This window comes from Gossypium hirsutum, chromosome A03 (assembly GCF_007990345.1).
Source record: "Gossypium hirsutum isolate 1008001.06 chromosome A03, Gossypium_hirsutum_v2.1, whole genome shotgun sequence".
Lineage (NCBI taxonomy): Eukaryota > Viridiplantae > Streptophyta > Magnoliopsida > Malvales > Malvaceae > Gossypium > Gossypium hirsutum.
The window spans coordinates 101,570,912-101,591,721 of NC_053426.1; the positions used below are offsets into that span (position 1 = coordinate 101,570,912).

A 20,810-nucleotide genomic window follows, 5' to 3' on the forward strand; every position below is an offset into this window, starting at 1 on the left:
AGGTATATACGCGCATTTTAACCCCCAAAAAGAAAAAAAGAAAAAAAAAGGGAAAACCGTTTCCCGTTATTCAAGACGTTGAAACTTACAACACAATGATAATATAACGTTACAAAGAGCAGAGGACCGAAAGTTATTATTAAAGAAAAAGAGATAGGGTTATGGGCCCACAATTGACCCAAAACTCGGCAGCATGTTATTTGTCTCAGAATAAGACCCCATCCCTCTCAATCACCTTCGCATTTACAAAACAAATCTTGATGTTGATCTACTTCCCCATGCAATACGGTGCCGCTTTATAGCTAAATCTAAATCTATATACAAAAGTCTTAAGTTTCATTATAATTAATTTATAAGACAACAAGAAAAAGGCTACTAAAATAGGAAAAGACAAAGTCGAACATGAAAATTTCAACTGGCAGTCAAAAAAGCTAAAACAACAACAGCAGCAGCAGCAGCTGCTGAGCTGAGTTGAGCTTAGCTACTCCTTTCTTTTCCCCTTTTTTTCCTCTCTTTCTCTTTGTCTCCAAACAGTCAAATGTCAGCTGCCTATTTCCCTCATCTTCCTCTTCCTCTTCCTCCATTTTGTTTCCTCTTCTAACCGTCATCTCTCACCTCTTTTAACAAGGGAAAACAGAAACCCTAACTCTAACGCAGAGCATCAAGCGGCGCCGGCAGCTCAGCCATGAAGAAGAACATTCTCATTTTGGCGACATCCTTGCTTTTGCTCTTTAATTTCTTGCTCTCTTTCGCCATCGAAGATGACATCGCCTGTCTTGAAGGACTGAAAAAATCCCTTACCGGCGCCGACTCCCCTCTTTCGACCTGGAGCTTCAGCAACCGCTCATCCACCTCCGTTTGCCAGCTCACCGGCGTTTCGTGCTGGAATGAGAAGGAAAACCGAATCATTAGCCTCCACCTCCCTTCCATGAAGCTGTCGGGTCAGCTACCGGACTCTTTGAAGTACTGTCGGAGCCTCCAGATTCTAGATCTTTCTAACAACTCTCTCTCCGGTCCCATTCCTAGCGATATATGCTCTTGGCTTCCTTACCTCGTTCATCTCGATCTCTCTGGTAACCTTTTCTCTGGTTCCATCCCTCTTCAGATTGTCGACTGTAAGTTCCTAAACGACCTCGTTTTATCCGATAACAAATTGTCTGGTTCGATCCCTTACGAGCTAGCTCGGTTGGACCGCCTTAAACGGTTTTCCGTTGCCGGTAACGACTTGTCTGGCTCCATCCCCTCAGATCTAGCCAGATTCGGGGAAGATGGTTTTGATGGTAACCATGGACTTTGTGGGAAACCCTTATCAAAATGCGGTGGATTGAACGCTAAAAATCTGGGAATTATCATAATAGCTGGTGTGACTGGCGCCGCAGTTTCGTTAATCGTCGGTTTCGCCATTTGGTGGTGGTTCTTTCTCCGAGCCGGCGCAGGCGAAAAAAGAAAGAAAAGTTACGATGTGGAGGGCAAAGATGGTAGTAGTTGGATTGAACTGCTGAAATCTCATAACCTTGTTCAAGTATCGTTATTCCAAAAGCCAATAAACAAGATTAAATTGGCGGATTTAATGGTGGCAACGAACAATTTCGATGCGGAGAACGCTGTTATTTCGACCAGGACTGGAGTATCCTACATGGCGGTGTTGCCGGACGGCTCTGCCTTGACGATTAAGAGGTTAAGCACTTGTAAGCTTAGTGAGAAACAGTTTAGGTCAGAAATGAATAGGTTAGGACAACTTAGGCATCCAAATTTGGTTCCGCTCTTAGGGTATTGTGTTGTGGAAGAAGAGAGGCTTTTGGTTTATAAGCATATGCCTAATGGGACATTGTATTCTCAGTTGCATGGAGGAAATCTTATTGGTTTTGGGAATGGGAAGTTTGAGATTTTGGATTGGTCAACTAGGCTTAAGATTGGCGTTGGTGTTGCTAGAGGCTTAGCTTGGCTTCACCATGGGTGCCAACCGCCGTATGTTCATCAGTATTTTAGTTCCAATGTCGTGCTTCTTGATGACGATTTCGATGCTCGAATAGCTGATTTTGGTCTAGCAAGATTGATGGGGTCTCGTGATTCGAATGACAGTTCTTTTATGAATGGGGATTTAGGGGAGTTTGGATATGTGGCTCCTGAGTATTCTAGTACCATGGTTGCTTCCTTGAAAGGGGATGTTTTTAGTTTTGGGGTAGTGTTGTTGGAACTGGTTACGGGTCAAAAACCGATAGGAGTTAGCAATGCAGAGGAAGGGTTTAAGGGGAATTTGGTGGACTGGGTTAATCAATTGTTCAGCACTGGTCGAAGCAAGGATGCTGTTGATAAAGCATTGTTAGGAAAAGGCTGCGACGATGAAATTATGCAGTTTCTGAGAGTTGCTTGTACTTGTGTGGTGCCTAGGCCAAAGGACAGACCTTCTATATACCAGGTTTATGAATCGCTGAAGATCATGGGTGAGAAACATGGTGCCTTGGAACAGTATGATGAATTTCCGTTGATCTTTGGGAAACAACAAGATCATGATAATTAGGAGCGAACCCTTGTTTGGGGGGAATGAGATGCATAAGCAGCAGCTGAAAGAACTGAAACTTTTTATCTTCTACTTTGTGGTTTTGAGATTTGGGCAAATATATCTGCATTGGTGAATGGTATCTTCTTTTTAAAGGCATTTTCTGCAATTGGTATGATTTCCGCTTGAACAGGATTCCTTGTCTAAATGGTACTTTGTTGGAGAATTCTGTAAATTACATGAAGCATCATCACGCACTGTAGTGATCACTAGCTTCATTGCAGTTGAAAAAGATTTCTTTTATCATTCTCGTAATGCGTAATTAATTAAGCCATTTGAATTCCTGCGAGCTTTATGTTCCATTTTTTCATAGGGTGGATAATTACGTAGCTCAGGTTACAGCATGTTGCAATGCATATTTCTTCCTCATTTTCTCCATAACTCGTACAAGTGAAGTGATTCATGAATAATATTTTTTCAAAGGAAAATTTCAGTATTTGTTGCGAAGAACTTTCGAAAGATTTTGGTCAACGTAACGTCATAGTAGCGAGAGACGTTCCATAACGTACAATACGCAGGCCAATGTAAATTAAATACAAGCAGTGATCTTTGTCTCAAAAAAGAAGAATATTTCATGACGTAAAGCTTCTAATTACAATAAAATAAATATTGTAATATATTATTATACCCAAAGACAAATAGTTGATCATCAATCAACTCCTAAGAAAGGAAGTCCATCACCTCCAAAAGGCTTTTTGAATGCAGAAAAGATTGATGAGTTTCAATTTAATCCCCGAAAGTTGGATGAATAACACATAGTTCTCGTGATGATAATAACTACAGTCGGGATGGGATGGTCAACATTATCTTCACCTTTCTTATCTTTTGTTTGGTAATGTTAATAGAGAGAGGTGTCCTTTTTTTTTTTTTAGGTTGGGAAATGGGACCATGAAATGCTGGTGCTTTATCGAACCAAAGCTGGTGCAGGGCATGTGGGGTTTAGTTTGTAAGATGTGGATTTGATGGCTAATCTTTCATTTCACGGTGTTTCGGTTTCTGAATTTTGGAGCAGAGCTTGTGTCCTTGGAATACAAAACCACGTGCCCCCTCGGACCCCACTCCCACTGCCTAAGGAGCTTTTTATCTCTTCCATTGTGCCTTTGAGATTTTTAATTCCTTTTATCAGCTTATGCGTGAATGCAGTCAAACTTTGATTTTGGTTAGGTGGGTGAGTGCTACTGCTACTTCACTAATGTTACATCTGACAAAGACAAATGTATTCGCTGCTGCTTTTATCAAATCAAATAGTTTTGCTCTTCCTACATCTTCATTTCCATCTATCTCAGACTAAAGCTGGAAATAAGGGTGAGATGAGGACATGTCTATATTGGGTGGGAAGAAGATGATACTAACAAATGATGGGTTTTGGGATGCAAAAATGGTACTTCTCCCTCCTACCTCCTTTATTCATGGTAAAAAAAACTTGAAGTTTAGGACGAGCATGACACCAAATTGAATCAAATAATATGAAATTTGTGTGGATTAAATTAAATATATTTGTTTGCAAATGTCTCAATTCTTCGTGTATTTTTGCTAAATTTTTTACTTTTATTATTTTCATCTAACATTTCTAGATGTTTTTATTTATGTGATTGATTAATTTAGATTGGCTTGTAGACATTTTTTTTATCAATTATCGTGTGTCAAATCAAAATTATTATATGTTAAAATGATAACTTTACTTGTAAATTATAATTATTTCTCTAATTAATTCATATTAATTTAAAGATAACTAATAAAATTTATATGGTGATTAATTAAATTAATAAGTGATAAATAATAAAGTATTATTTTTATTTGTAACCAATTAAATTAATATGATATGAATAATAAATAAAAGAGTTTATGTTAAACTATACTCAAGGTTATTAAATTATTAATAAATTTATATTTTAGTCACTTAATTCTAAAAAACGATAAATATTAAAAAGTTTTTATTTAAATCACTGATTTTTTTTAAAGTCTAGTTAGCAAGCTCCAAGTGATGATTTAATAATCGATACAATAAATTAGTACCCATCAACGAGTAGAAAAACATATTTTAGATCCAATTTGATTTGACAATTAGTGTCAGAGATCGAAGAAGAAAACTGTTTGGATGCTAGTTCATAAATTCGTAATGTTCAAAATTATTTTATAAAAAAAATTATTAAAAAAATGGAAATAAGAGCTTTCAAGTGTTGCATACGAATAAAGAAGACATATAACAACTATTTTAATAAATCACTTACTTAAATGAAAATTTTTCGTGAATTAGAATTATCTGTGAGTCTTTGTATTTTGGTTTTTTTCCTGTGTATTTCACTATGTTGAGACTTGTTGGATATTTGGGGGATGTTCATACATTTGTTTTTACAGGGATTTAGGTTATTTTTATATTTAGGGTTGGAATTTAAAATTACCATGTTGTGATTACATCCATCGCTCATTTTCAAAGCCTTAATTATGAAGTTCATAGTTTGGCAATGATTATTTTAGTTCTCTTTGGGATTGAGTTCTATTTTGAGTTATTGTTGAGTTCCTCTATTGGAGTTTTAAGTGGATTCAAGGTCATCATTGGATCGTATAAGGGTGGGTTTCAGTTTTGAGCTTTTTCCATCGATTTTGGGGCTTTATGTGAGGTTGTTTTACGTTAGTGGAGGGTGATGCGCGGCTTGTTTGGTGGTGGTATCTGGGAAGAGATTTGTGTTGAATCATAATCAAGGTTCTGAAAGTGATTAAAGTCGATGAAGCAAACTTGGAATCGTTGATGACATGAAGACTAATCATCTATAGGGAGGTTTTGGTAAGTTGTTGGGAGGTCTTGGGGTATTTTTTTCTTCAATCTTGTTTGGGAGAGGATGATTGTGGCAGATGGTTGCAACTATGGGGGCTTATGGTGAACGGTGATAACTTGCTTTGTCGGTTTATGGATGAATGAGGTGGTGTTTTGTGGAGAACTTTGATGTTTCTCATGGGCTTTGTGCTGATGATTTTGTTTTTCAGGATTGCCTGTGATTTTGTGGTTGAGTTTCCATATCTTTGGTGATTAGGAGCTTAATGGTTGGTAGATTTTAACCATATGCGGGTTTTGCATTTTGTCTGGTTATCATGGCGTATATGGTGTAGAATTGATTTCGGCTATTTTATTATGGGAGATTGGTCTGCTGTAATTATGTTTTCTTCTAACCTTTTGGTTTGCGAATTTGAATAAATTTTTATTATAACTCAATTACTCTTCTAAAAAGAGATCAAATTTGTTCTTCAATATTAAGGCCCCCTTCCACATTGTTTTGAGGTTCGAAGAAAGCATTTTTCAACCCAAAACCAATCATAAACACTTCCCTTTTGGAATAAAAAATATCATAAAAAATAACTTTTTCACCCAAAGACAATCTAGTTCAATCCATCCACCAATAATTAAATAAACAATAAAATTTTAAAAAAAATTAAAAAATTGGTTCAACTATCAATTTTTTTTTTTTTGGTTTCAAGTAGTTTATTGAGAGGTTGGTTCAATCCTTTGTCTATATCGATATATCGATCGATTTTCGATTAGATCAGTCGATTCAGTTCCAGCAACATTGTCCAAACATAAAACTTGAGACTTACGCGCTTTTGGCTTTTACATTTTGAACTGAAATTATCATAATATCATTATTTATAGAAATTATTTAAGAAGTTTAAAGTTTTAAATTAATTTATATTTTATGTATTATTATATTAAAGTATTTAAATTTTATCATATATCATTATATTTAATTATTTAATATCATCTAAATAAATATGTATTTTAAAAGTTTCAATGTCATGCTTGAAATAAACATTTTAACTTCCACTGCAATTTTATATAATAATACTAAACACTTAAAATTGCAAATCACATTTTCCCATAACATTTTTTACATGTATATAGAGTTGAACTTGTACTTATGTTGTCTTGAATGTTTATAAGTTTGGTATATTGATGATGATGATGAATTTTGATGTTAGGGCAAGATGTATATAAATGTGCAAATTAGCAACATGGTGAATGTGTTTGTGGCAAATGAATGACCCATGTAGGTAATTTGGTATGATTGGCTTGATTGTATAAGCTAGGGTATATCATGGTTTAATAGATTTGTAAGAGTGGTATGAATGAATATGAAATGTATTTTTGAGGTGTCAAATGTCGTACATTGGTTTATGATTTGATTGGGTGATTATATGTTAAGTTTTGACATGGCATTAGTATGATTTGAGCAGATTTATAATGGTTGAAAATGGATTATTGGGGTTTTTTCACTAAAGTAGTACAAAAAAAAATCCAAAATAATATAACCCAAAAACTATGTATCAAAATGGTACATCTCAAGGTGGTACCGCCTATGGCAATGGCGTGACCACCCTAGGCTTGACAGCCTCTGCCAAAGTCTGTTACAAAAAAAAACTGGAAACAAAAAAAAAAGAGGTGGTGTGGGTGCCAGAGGCGGCACCGGTTATGTCTCTGGCAGAGGCGGCATCGGCGGTGTGGGTCCTAGAGGCGGCACCTAAGCAGTATAAAGCCAAGTAGAAGCAACAACTCCGGAAGCAAGAAGCAGCAGCAAGGAGAAGAAAATAAAGGGAAAGAAAGGAGAAGAGAAGAAAAAAGAGAAGGAAAAAGAAAAGAAAAGAGAAGGTATAATTTTTTTAAAATAATAAATTTTTATATTGTTATTGTGTTTTTGTTGTTATTATTATTGTTGATTTTTATTGTTTTTTGTTGTTAGTTATTATTATTGTTAGTACAAAACCCTTATAATTATTGTTAGTAAAAAATATTATTAGGATTGTTGGTTATTATTGTTAGTAAAAAACCCTAATTATTGTTAGTTATTATTATTGTTGATTTATATTAATTTTGTAAAAAAAAACCCTAAAAAGCCTATTTATGTTATGTAAAGAATATTTTATTTTTTTATGTAATTTATTTGTTATTTGTGTTTTAGGTGGGTTTTTTACCCTAATAATATAAAAAATAAAATACCAAAATAGGTTGTTTGGATACCAAAATAGGTTGTTTGAAAGATTAAGTACCATTTTTGGTCAAATTAATCTAATTCAATTTCTACAATTTTTATTGAATTTTCAAAGTCCAAATTAATCTAATTTACGTTATGATCAAATTTTGTTCCACTTTTCAAAGTTCCAATTAATCTAATTAAATATATACAAAAAATACAAATTTTTTAATATCAAAACCCAAGAAACCCCTAAAATTGATGGTTCAATGGTGTGGTCCTAGGGATATATTTTTGCGGAGGTCGACGTTCACGTTGTTGGTGATTGCGGTGACCAACATCCTCTTCAATCGCAGGTGAGGGTGTCTGATACATGGAAGAAAAATCATATGGCTCGAATAGCATCGGTGAACTTGAGCCGGGAGGAGTGCCATGCTGCGGTGAATACAACCCAATAGGAGTGGAGTACTGCAGTGGATACGGGCTAGGGGTAATGCTATAATGCGGTGGATATGGGCCGGGAGAAGTGTTGTGCTGTGGTGGGTATGATCCAAAGATATCAAACCCATAATGGTATCTGCCCCTTGACGAAGCCAGGAAATAGTCATTGCTTGACAAATCGAATGATAAGAAGTATCAGTCGAATGTGAATACGATCGCTCGGACTCGGCCTCCAGCTATGCCTCGGGCTCCCGCTCTGGGTTAGGCTCGGGATCTGACTATGGATCGGGCTCTATATCAGCCACTGGCTTGTATGCCCCAGATCGCTGCACGTGTGGGGGGACTATAATTGACTGCCCACCAAGTAAATATGGCTTCTCCATACTAGAGTACCACTGTATGTACTCTAGCGATGGTCGCAAATCAGAAGACATATCCATCTGAGGTCTTTGAGCCATCCGATTCTCCCACACTGCAACAAATCTCCAGTGCGTAACCCTCCAATGTTGTCCATGTTTCCCTCTCTTGTTGATGCCATGAACCTCCCCCACCAGCATTGGCGGATTCGGAATATACGGGATGCAACCAAACTGTCATAGTACTCGGTCCTCGTGGTACCACTCGACTACATTGAAACTGATAATTGGTGCGTTAGTTCACCACAATTGAGAATCAACGTAGGCAGACGAGGGTATAATAGCCGCAATTTCTAGTTTAGGATATGGTATCCATATAAATTACATGATTAATACCATGGTTAAAATTTAACAGGGTTCGAGTAAGATATACAAAGCAATTACACGTCACGAATATTTGAATAGCTTACCCTTTCCCCGGCATGTTGTTCAATCATCAGACAATATATCGGGACAGTGTACGACCTCCCAATACCCGGATAAATACTCCATCTACGAAAACAATTTTTAAGTAAATATAGTATCGTTAGAATAGTATCATTATAAAGAAATTGTCAATTACTAACAAGTTAAATTTTATCACTTGTTAACTAGCAGAAACACGTATGGTTGGCGACTAATCGATGCGAACAATGACATCTGATAAAGAACCCATGATTGCAATAATACAAGGCCTCTGCCCATGTCTACGGCATCAGGCTTTGTCGTCCGACAAAGCTCACGATACAACATGGCCAGAACTGCGGAACCCCAACTATATGAGCGAACATTATGCAAATCAGCTAAGAGAGGTAAATACTGGAGATGAACCTTGTTGTTGTTCGAATTGGGCATCAGTACACCTTTATGATATGTATAATGTACGCTCGAGCTGTGCACACCAACTCTTCTTCAATGGCATTAGCTGATAAATGCAAAAAATTGGCTTTTAGCCATGTAAATTTCAACTCCGAAAAAGTAGAATCAGCATCGCCAGGCGAGGCTCCTAGTAGGCTATAACAAAGTGCAGCCGGCTTAGCTATCGCACTTACGCCCGTGACGGCATCCCTATCGATTGGGAGCCCAAAGTGCAATGCAACATCCTCCAAAGTGACAGTGCACTCCCCACACGACAAATGAAAAGTGTGGGTCTCCGGTTGCCAACGCTCGACCAATGCGGATATTAAATCATACTGCAAATCGAATGTCTGGGTCAATACTGCTGACTCGAATCTAGCTAGCTCCAAGTAGGGCATCAGTCATGCATTTGGGGAATATCCTAAACTATTCACCCGGCCCCTTAATACGCAGTACGAGTCCTGACAGTGTTAAATTACAGAAAGTAGTTGTAATAACATAATTTATTTCCTTAAATTACGTAGATCTTTTTTAATGAAACCCATGGTTAACAAATAACAATATTTTACCATATTATTAACTGTGTCACATATGTGAGGAACATCCTTCTTGATTAATGAAGCCATTTCGATGCCTGCAATTTCAAAATAAATTTCGATTATTAATTTTAATGTTCGATGGATTTTAAATATTTATTAGAATAACTAAATTTTATATATTGCTTTTAATTACAAAAAAATAGCAAACGGTTTTTTCAACAACATATTTTTTTGCTATACTATATTAAAAAATAAATATATTCAACTCAAATACAAATATTTTTATTATAATTTAAAATATATAATAAGTAAAATATTTTGGTTTAAAATATAATATATTTAATACACCCGGCATGTAGTTCAATATATTTTAATTTAATTTATTGGAAAATAAAAAATTTTGTATAATATTTTAATCTATTAAGTAAAATATTTTAATTAAATTCATTGGGAAATAAAAAATTTTCGTATTTCTAAAATTTTTAAAATTTTCAGATTCTATTTTTTAAAATATACTATTTTCATATTTTATTTTTTTTATCTTATTTAGTACATAATGTTTCAAATGTATTATTTTAGTGTTTTTTAAATAACCCTGATTTTGTCCCTTTTTTTGTATTTCTAAAATATTCGGATTTTATTTTTTAAAATATACTATTTTCGTATTTTATTTTTTTTATCTTATTTTAGTACATAATGTTTCAAATGTATTATTTTAGTGTTTTTTAAATAACCCTGATTTTGTCTATTTGTTTGTATTCTTAAAATTTTCGGATTTTATTTTTTAAAATATATTATTTTCGTATTTTATTTTTTATACTATTTTCGTATTTTATTGTATTTTTTTCATATTTTATTTCTTTTCCTATTTTATTTTTTCATGAAGATATTTTTTTCATATTTTCTTTTTTTATACTATTTTTGTAAAATAGTATAAAAACCACATCACATAAAAAATAAAAAAATTAAAATAATCAGAATATAACATGCCAAAGAAATTTTATAAAAAATATATCTAATCAACATGAAACACACTTAACAAATAAATTACATAAAATAATAATAATAATAAAACGTTCTTTACACATAACATATATAAGCTTTTTTACTTCAATAAAAATTAAAAATAAATTAGGAATGAATGAAAATATAAAATAAATACAAACATACTTTAATATCTCTTTTTAACCAAATAACACATTGCAAAAAAAATAAATTTATAAATTAAATCAAAATTAAATCAAAATCAAATCAACAATAATAATAGTGTCTAAAATAAATAAATTACTTACTTAAAAAAATTACCCTTTTTTTCCTTCTTTTTCCTTCCCCCATTCTTCTTCTCCTTCTCTTTTTCTTTTTCTTTTTTCTTCCCTTCCCTCACCAATGCCGTTTGCTTGCTCCTTCTTCTTCTTCTCTTTTTTCTTTTCTCTCATTTCTTCCCCAAATGAAGTAGGGGACCATAATATATGGTCCCAAACAGAGAAGAAGCCAAAATCCCGTGCATGAATGGTCTTGTCAAGTTGCCGCCGGTGGCAGTGGCAACATCGGTGCTACCTCTGGCATTGGCACCATCGGTGTCGCCTGTGGCAGGCCCACCACCAGTCTGCAGCCTTTTTTTTTCTGCTTCAACTTTCTACTTTTTTTTAACTGTTTTTTGTCAGATACCAAGGTAGTGCCACCTCTGGCAGTGGTGTGACCACCCTGGACATACCATTTCCGTAATTAGTTTTTAGGTTGTATTATCTAAGTTTTTTTTAATACCATATTAGTAAAAAACCCGCATTATTGAGTCATCTTTAAGAGTTGAATTTGTATTAAGTACCAAATGGAATTTTTTAGTGCCACACATGCTGGCACACGGCCATGTAACTCACACGGGCTAATTACATACCTATGTGGATACTGTAGATTTAAACATTTTTTTATGCACACAACTTCAGTCTGTTACACGGTCTAGCCATACAATCGTGTGACTTTTGATGAAATTTTACAATTTGATCCACATGGCCTCAGTGAAATACACAGCTTGAGCATATGACCGTGTGTCCCTTGTTTTGCACGAGTGCCCTTATCTTTTAAAAATATTTTAATTTGATCCTTATTGTGTTCGAGTCAACTTAAGAGTTTTCTTAAGCTTGATTAAGACTAGAATTTAATTGTATATCATAATATTAGAGCATACATAAGATACTATAAGGCTCGATCAAAATTATATTTGGTGATTATGCATTGAATTGATTATGATTGTATAATTCATATTTAAATTGAATGTTAATTATGTAATCACGAAGAAAATCCATGTTTATTGAAATAATCGATGTGAATTGAATGTGTTTTGTTTCAGCTTTAATTGTAGCATTCTGTAGCTTAGGTTCGACGACCGAACCGAGTAAAGGGTGTTACATTAGCTATGGTTAATGGTGGGTGAATGGAGAAGATGACAATTTTTAATTAAATGAATCTTAATTAATTTAGTTAATTATTTCATTATTAAACTTAATTTAGTCTTAATTAAATTATTAGTGGAATCGTCATCAACGTCCAATATTCACTATTTGAATGGGGTTTGTTTATTATTTTGGTCCTTTGGATAATTGTTATCTAGGTCTCCAAGCTTTTATCTAATTAAAAATATATAGCAATTAGACTTTTACAATTTAGTCCTTGGGTCCTAATTAACCATAATTTCAGCTAAATTACTTAATCGAATTTCAATTCATCTATATACTAATTCCGTAAATATCCCTATTTAATATCTACGAACTTGGTTTATGAAAACGAGATTCCGAAATCGTATTTTCTAATATCACTGGAAACAGGGTCATTACAATAAAACATTTTAAAAGCCTTGAATAAGTTGAATGAAGATAAATTTGTTTAATCAAATTGTTTAAATGGTTATTTTTTGTTAAAATAAATTCGTAAATATAAATCAATATGACATCGCCTATATTACTAGACATTAGATTAGGTAAGGGGGTATTATAAGAGCTATTTGTGTTTTGTGCTAATCTTTCTTAACCTCATAACAATTGTACTTATTTGATCAAATTTAATAATTTAGACATTATGAAAAAGGTTCATTTTAGAAACTTTGTAAAATTCCGTTTGCATTACTTAGATAAGTTTTTCTTCATGACTTTGCAACTTATTCTACTAAGGCAAATAGAGGCCAAAAGAAGAAAAGCTTGATGTTTGCAAACATCAACATTAAAAATAATGAAAGAGTTCTCTGGTTGAGACAATAGCATTTGACCTGTTCACATCCAGAAACGTTACTAGCAAATTAAGTCTTAAAATTAAAAAGACAGCTGAATTGATAAAGATCAAGAATTTTAAATAGAATTTAACCATTGGTGTGACATAACTATAGGAACAATCGTTTATGAAAAGAGTTTTGTTGCACAGCGAAATTCCAAAAATTTTCATAAAATTGAATATTTGTTGTGGTAACTATGGAAATAAATTTTACCAAATTTAGTACATATGTTTTTGGATGTGGAAGACTTGTCAAATCTTGGCTAACTATCAGATGATCTTTTTTGTTATCTTTGAACCCTTGATTACTAATAGAATGAGCTCTTATCACGAATTGAACACGAATAAAAGCTAAAACTCTTCAATGGGGAAAGTTCACTTTCTCTATGGAATCAAAACCGAAATTCACAATCACGAGTACTCATAAAAAGTAGAATTTATTTGTAGCTTAATAATTTTTTCCTAAATTTCTTTATAGGGGAGGGTGTCACATTAGGTATCTCAGTGTGTGTATGCCTCTCACCACATAACTAATTTTAATTTTAGTTAAAATAAGCTCATATCATTATCCAACCCAATAACTAATTTTTTTATTCCTTAAATATTATTTATCTAATTAATTCAATTAAATCATTTTCTCAATCCAATTCTAATGCCATCAAAATCATTATGACTTTAGCTCATTAGAATTTAAGAGTAAATAAATTTAATTGTCTTATTAAGTAAAATTGTGATCACTAATTAATTTAATTTTCACTTTGAACTCAATTATTTAATTACAATCAATAAAATAATAATCCAAAAAATTAAATTAAATTCTAAGTCATCTCTTGTTCTTTTCGAGAAAATGCATTTACTGTGAATAGTAATTCATGCGATCTATTTCTCTTTGATTGTTTTCATTCGTTAATTGTATCAATTCGAATGTGCAATCCATACAAGGTTGTATTGGGTTAACGGAGGGACTCACCAGATATATATAATTAGGGTTTAAAATGATTTGTAATTAAATTCTTACTCTTCGTCTATTAATTACAATATTATTTAGTTATGGAATCAATCCACTAAAAGTACTATGGTTGAACTCCCCATTATATACCATTACGAAGGCAAGTTATTAGATTTATGCTTTGTCCAATAATCTTGTCATTAGTGTGTTGCCCTTATAAGATATCTTAAACATCTTTAGGCTAAATACGTTCACCCAATATAATTTTATCTTATCTCATTGTTACCATTGCATCTTCCACTATAAAAAAAAAATTATTACTAACATATAGTAATAACAACCATTCGTTCTTGACAAATGGACCATAACCACGTGCCTTATTCATAATTCATGCAATACTAGTGAGAGGATATCATTTACTTTTTAATCGAGTTATGAATTTCACTACTACAAGTGAAACAATGTCATGCATAAGTTATATACTCAACATATCAACTTTTAGTTTTAATACCATCTGAGCACAGGATTTTAATATATCCAAGTATATTAGTTCTATACACATAACCACACTATTTCTTTCTTTTTGGTAGTCATTCGCTTCGATACCCAAGACAAGATATATTCTCAATTGGACTTGATAGACAACATAGTAGTCTTTTGAACCAATTGTTAATTTTGATTTCTCAATTTATGAATCATTTAGTTTATCTATTAATATAAGTTGTTTTTCCACATTACAATTATGGACCAATTTAGCCCGGGCCCAAGACCAAAAAATAAACAGAAAAAAAAACCAAAATAAATCTTAATAGTCCATATAAAGCAGTCCAAATTACAAAACAATAGGCCCAAAATACAAAAGAAACCCAAATGGCCCAATAATAAAAACCCTAAAGCCCAACAAGCTCGTAACCTAAACTAGTAACAAAAAACCCTAGTCCCTAGCTTAGCTGCTGCCGCCGCCGCACACCAACCACTGGCCTCGCATGCATCTGTCACTGGCGCTGTCATCTACAAAAAAGAAGAACAAAAACCAAGCCAAGAGTCCAACACGCAAGGCAGTAAAAACAACAGAGAAAAAGATAAAAGATAGAAACAAACAGTGTAACACCCCTTACCCGTACCTGAGACCGGGACCAGGTACAAGGCGTTACCAGACATGTACTCGAACATTTTCGAAAATATGGGTTATAAAATTTCGTTCCAATTTGAACCCAATCAAACAACATCTTAGTGTCCCTATTATGGGCCTACGGGGCTCAAAACATACATTGAAAATGGTTTAGAATCAAACCGAGAACTTGAGAAAGTTCCTGGAAAATTTGCTAGGTTAAGCCTCACACACCCGTGTGGAGGCAATGCACACGCCTGTGTCCCCTACCCGTGTGGAATTAATTGAATTTATTTCTCATTTCGAACCTACAGGGGTTTTCATACGGCCAAACACACGGCCGTGTCCCTAGCCCGTGTCCTTCTCAAGGCCTAGACATGCCCATGTGGTCGCCCGTGTCCAAAAACTTGAGCATTCTGTTTATGACGTCAGCATGCATTTAAGGGCACATGGCCAAGACACACGTTCGTTTGCTAGGCCGTGCCCGCCACACAATTGAGACACACGGCCGTGTCTCTGCCCGTGTGTTTACTACCATGCATTCTGACTTAAAATTTTAAGGTGCAGGGTCCACACGGCCATATTACACGCCCATGAGATCTGTGTGTCACACACGGCCTAGATACACACTCGTGTGTCTACCTGTATGGACCTTGTTGGGCTATTTTCCAAGCCTTAGGTCACCCTCTAATAACCATATCCACTTATAGTTTTCAATTACACTTGGCATGGTCTAATTATACTCTTAAATGACCTTAGTATGCCTCATTGCATGTAAACCTCGTCTCATCAGTTTTTATACATGCTAGGTTACCCCCTTTATATTAAGGATTTCCATGACTTGTAACTAAATTAAGCTTGGCTCGTTATCTTAACTCATTGCCAAATTGTGGCATAACCACCCCATGTGATTTGGTTACGTTACGTGTTAAAATGTGATATACCATATTTCATCATCACTAGCACAACTGAACACAAGCATGCATAAAATTTGTAGGTCATAACCTACCTCAATATGAGCCAATTCCATGGCCACATACAAGTGAATATGTATACCTTTACAAGCCTTCGTAGTGGCTAATCAAATGACATATATAACAAAATAACAAAAGCCCTATACATGCCATTGAACAAAATAAGAGTATCTATATAGCAAAGCTAGACAAGATGATAGTGTGTTGATTCTTCAACCGTCTTCCAATCTTTACGAGTCCACGATCTCTGTAAGATAGGAAAAAGAGAGGGCTAAGCATTTACATGCTTAGTAAGCCCGAACAACTGGAAAGTAAACTTACCGATTAATTAGCATACAACCATATTAGGCAATAAAACCAACAAGCATGGAATGGTTTCCCTATCATATACACTCAATCAACAAGTTAGTCTCATAACAATGCACCATGTAATTTGTCTTGGATGAGCTCATCATTTAACATTTTCATTTTCATATCTCATGTTGATCCCGTTGAGTTTAATAGAAATCTCGATGGATTATCCATTTACGGTCAAGTCATAAGAGCGATCATCTCAAGTGTGCACTCTTGCGAACCTCACATCATACGGAGGGATTACTAGTCCAGGCTAATTCCCTTATAGTGACAAACACCCTTAATAAGCTCGGATCTGAATTACCAGTCCAGGCTAAATTCAGACCCTAATTGGACTCCCCGTCCTGGCTAAATCCACAATGCACACATATTCTTCGGGAGGCTAGATCCTTTCTATATTTGAGATCAACGGATTACCCGTCTGGGCTAAATCCTTTTCTGCAACACATGCTGGATCTCTAGTCATGTAAGCCATGGTTTATCCATCGAATTTCCCTTTTTACTTCAATCGGGACATTTATCATCATGTCATTATCATTAACATATTTCATGGATTTTCATGCCGTTATTATAACCAATTATCATACATTCATAAAACATGCAATTAGACATATTAATAGTTTACTTAAAGTTATTCGAACTTACCTGGTACTCGTTTTGGTTTTACGTCTCGGTTATTCCGAAACTTTTCATTTTCCTTGATCGACCTCCAGAATTTGTTTCTCAGGGTCTATAACAATAAAAAATAAATCATTAGTACCTCACATTATTCTTTTCGAGTCTAAATTTCACCTCCGAACAAAATAACTGTTTTGCCCCTAACCTTTCACATTATTTACGATTTAGTCTCTAGGCTTGTATGATGAAATGCATGAATTTTCTACATTACCCAAACCTAGCAAAATGTTCTTTCCTCTTATGGCAGCCCACATTTTCCCCTTATTTCACATTTCTACCACATATTTTACACCTTTTGCAAAAAGGTCATTTAGGGGTTTTTCATGAAGATTACCTAGAAAAAGATGTTTATCATACATCCAACTTTCATATTTCTCCATAAAACATCAAAGAATAAACATGTCACACATGGTTCACTTTGCAAACATGAACCCTAACTCAAAATATGGGTAGAAATGGAGAGAGTAAGCTATCGGGATTTCAAAAACACGAAAAATATTAAAAACGAGGCTAGGGAGCACTTACTATTGAGCTTGAAAAATGAAAAAGCCCTAGCTATGGTGGCTCTCAAATTTCGGTAGCTAGGTGGAGAAGATGAGCTGATTTTTGTCTTCATTTTCCAATTTTTTTCATTAATTAGCCAAATGACCAAAATGCTCTTAAGCCATTTCTTTGAAATTTTATCCATACATGCCCATTTTTGTCCAAAAACTTAAAAATTATGCAAATTGCTCTTTAAAGACTTCTAATTAATAATCTAAAGCAATTTCATGCAAATTGTGACAGCCCTAAACTGACCCTAGTCGGAAAGCGGTCTCGGGATCGCTAGACCGAGTCACCAAATTATTTGAATGTGATAATTATTGCCTAAAATATGTGAATATAAATGTGTGAAAGTTTTAAGCTTCAATTTAGTTAATTGCATGTGAATTTAGTTGATAGGACTTATGTGAGAAAATTTAGAAATGTGCTAGGCAAATGCAAGTGGCCTAATAGTGCATGTAATCAAAGGGGTGGACTTGCATGTCAATTTCCCCCCATTTAAGTACTAGTGGCCGGCCATGACAAGGGATGATGGGCAAAACATGTCATGAAACATGTTGTGTTAATGGAAAAATAAAATAAGAAGCATGGGCAAAACATGTCATGAAACATGTTGTGTTAATGGAAGAATAAAATAAGAAGCATGGGCAATAAACTAATAAGAAATTGAAGGAAGAAAACAAAGAGAAAAAAATGTGTTCATCATTCTCATGCATGACCAAAAAAAAAAAGAGAAAAGCTCTCATATTGTTCTTGGCCGAATAGGAGAAAGAAAAAGAAGGAAAAAGAGCTTTGAGGAAATCGGCTATGGTGGTTTGATAGACTAAGGTATGTTTGATGATGTTCCATGAGATGCATGCATGTTTTAGTAGTTAGCTTGAGTTCTAAATAGCCCATGGTTCAAATCTTTACTATGTCATGGAGATGATATTCGGCCAAGGTGGATTGGTGTTGATATCATTTGCATGCTAAAAGTGAAGCTTTGTAATGGTGCATGTGATGGTGGATTGATGATTCTTGAATCTTCTTTTTAGCATTTTTGAGTGAGACATTAAGTTCTTTGTTTAACCATGGCCAAAAATTGAAATGGTATGGTGTTGTGATGCAATCGGCCCCAACATAGACATGTATGTTCGGCCACATGAATAAGTACATAAGTTATGTGTATGTTCGGCCATAGGTAGCCTATTGATGGCTTTAGCTTGACTTAGAAAATTCGGCTAAGGGGAAATATTAGCTAGTATGTTGAATTCGATTCGTGATTTCGTACATATGTGACTCTAGTGTCTAATGTATATATGGGCTAAGTACCTTGAGCTTCTCTTTTGATGTTCGAATGAATTGTATTAAATTGCTTGATGTGATTAAAAATGCGTATGACCATTGTGTATTTGAGCTAAAAGGTGGCCATATGACCTATCAAACTCCTTGTCATATTCGGCCATAAGCTAGCAAAATGAGACTTTAATGAGTTAAATTTGTTTGAATTAAGCTCAATAGCGAAGGGGAACTAAATCCGATAAAGGGAAGGAAAAAGTGGTCGAATAGCCGTCGAAACCGTTCGACAACATCCGAGGTAAGTTCTTGAGTAATAGAGCTTAAATTATGATTTGATTAGATCACGTTTTAAGCAAATCAAAATCAGGCTCCTTGTGTGTGGCTATTGAGCCGAAATTGCAAGAGTGATAAGTGTCTTGTGTTTGAGTTTTGCTAATGAAAATGAAATACGAATGTGTCATGATTTATTGTTAAATGTGCATGGTTATTCGAATGATGTCCGGGCTAAGTCCCGAAGGCTTTGTGCTAAGTGACCATATCTGGACTAAGATCCGAAGGCATTTGTGCGAGATACTAATTCCGGGCTAAGCCCGAAGGCATTTGTGCGAGTTACTAAATTCGGGTTAAGTCCCGAAGGCATTTGTGCGAGTTACTATAACCGGGCTATGACCCGAAGGCATTTGAACGAGTAGCTATATCCGGTTAAATTCCGAAGGTACGTGATTTGGGAATGAATGATCTTGCTGTAAAAATTTCAGTTAATACGCTTGAAACATCCCAACATTGAGGTATGTTTCGTATGTGCTTTGAATTAGTTGAGCCCTTACAAATAAGTATTCGCTCAGTTGATAAATGAGCTACCGGCCTTTGGCTAAATTGATCTTTGTGTATGAATATAAGGGTTGGTAATGTGAAGTAAGTATGATACTGAAAATTTGTGCATATGAAATTATCTGTTTAGCTACATGAATGCTATACTTTTGTTGTGCTGGAATCCCTTGCTCAAAACTTACTAAGCATAAATTGCTTACTCCGTTTCTTTGTTTCTCTGTTTTATAGATTTTGGCTCGTCAGCTATCGGACTCGGGATTTTTGGAAGTCGAAGTCTCCCACACTATCAAAGCCCCCTTTTGGTACAATTTTGGTTGAACTTCGAAATGGCATGTATAGGACTACCCTTTTTGTTGTGGGTCATGGACCCTTTGGATTTGTATAATTTTGGATAGCCATGCGAAAATGGCTTATATATGTTTGAGCATAATGTTATACTCATTTGGTATGGATATGCTTAACAAGGATTGGCCATGGGAATGGTTAATCACTATCATAATTTGTGCTATTTATGCTAAAAGGGCTAGTTGAATCATGGAAACTATGAAATAGGTAAAGTCTACCTTAAAGGCAGATGCTGACAGCAGCAGTGATGTAGATTTGGAAAATCACTAAAAATAGTAGGAATAGAATTAAATAGTGAATAAATAATGAAAACGAACCTTGATGAATCTATTTTCATAGGAAAGTAACGAAACGTTCATATGAACTGTATATTATGAGATGCTAAAGTTTTCGTGAGACAGGGTCAGAACGGTTTCTGGATTCCCTGTTCCGACTTTGGAAATTCATTATAAATTAACCAGAGATAATTAAAAGTCATGCCATATATGAATAGATTCCTTTTTTAGTATAGTTTCTATAGAAACAAACGGCATCAGTATTGAAGCCCTGTACAGGGAGATATCCAAGTCGTAATGCGCAAAGGTCAGTGTAGTCGATCCCTGTAACATGGGAGATTTTGACTAATAAACTGTACTAATTGGCCCAACCAAAAATTCTAGAAAAAAAATTTGTAGATGCATATATGAGTCTAGTTTCAGGGAAAAATCACAAATCTGATTTTAGAGTTGTGAA

The 20,810-nt window shown here is 34.6% G+C and overlaps 1 protein-coding gene across 1 annotated transcript; it reads left to right on the forward strand.

Moving 5' to 3' along the window:
• The first annotated feature begins 244 nt into the window (after window positions 1-244).
• LOC107886632 (probable inactive receptor kinase At1g27190) lies at window positions 245-2,842 on the forward strand. Its single transcript, XM_016810656.2, has one exon. It carries the CDS (start codon window positions 686-688, stop codon window positions 2,519-2,521), a length of 1,836 nt encoding a protein of 611 aa, XP_016666145.1. The 5' UTR covers window positions 245-685; the 3' UTR covers window positions 2,522-2,842.
• Window positions 2,843-20,810: the final 17,968 nt, after the last annotated feature.

Bases quoted from the DNA above. Each gene is read 5' to 3' on its own strand.
- LOC107886632 (XM_016810656.2), top strand. From the start codon at position 686: ATGAAGAAGAACATTCTCATTTTGGCGACATCCTTGCTTTTGCTCTTT.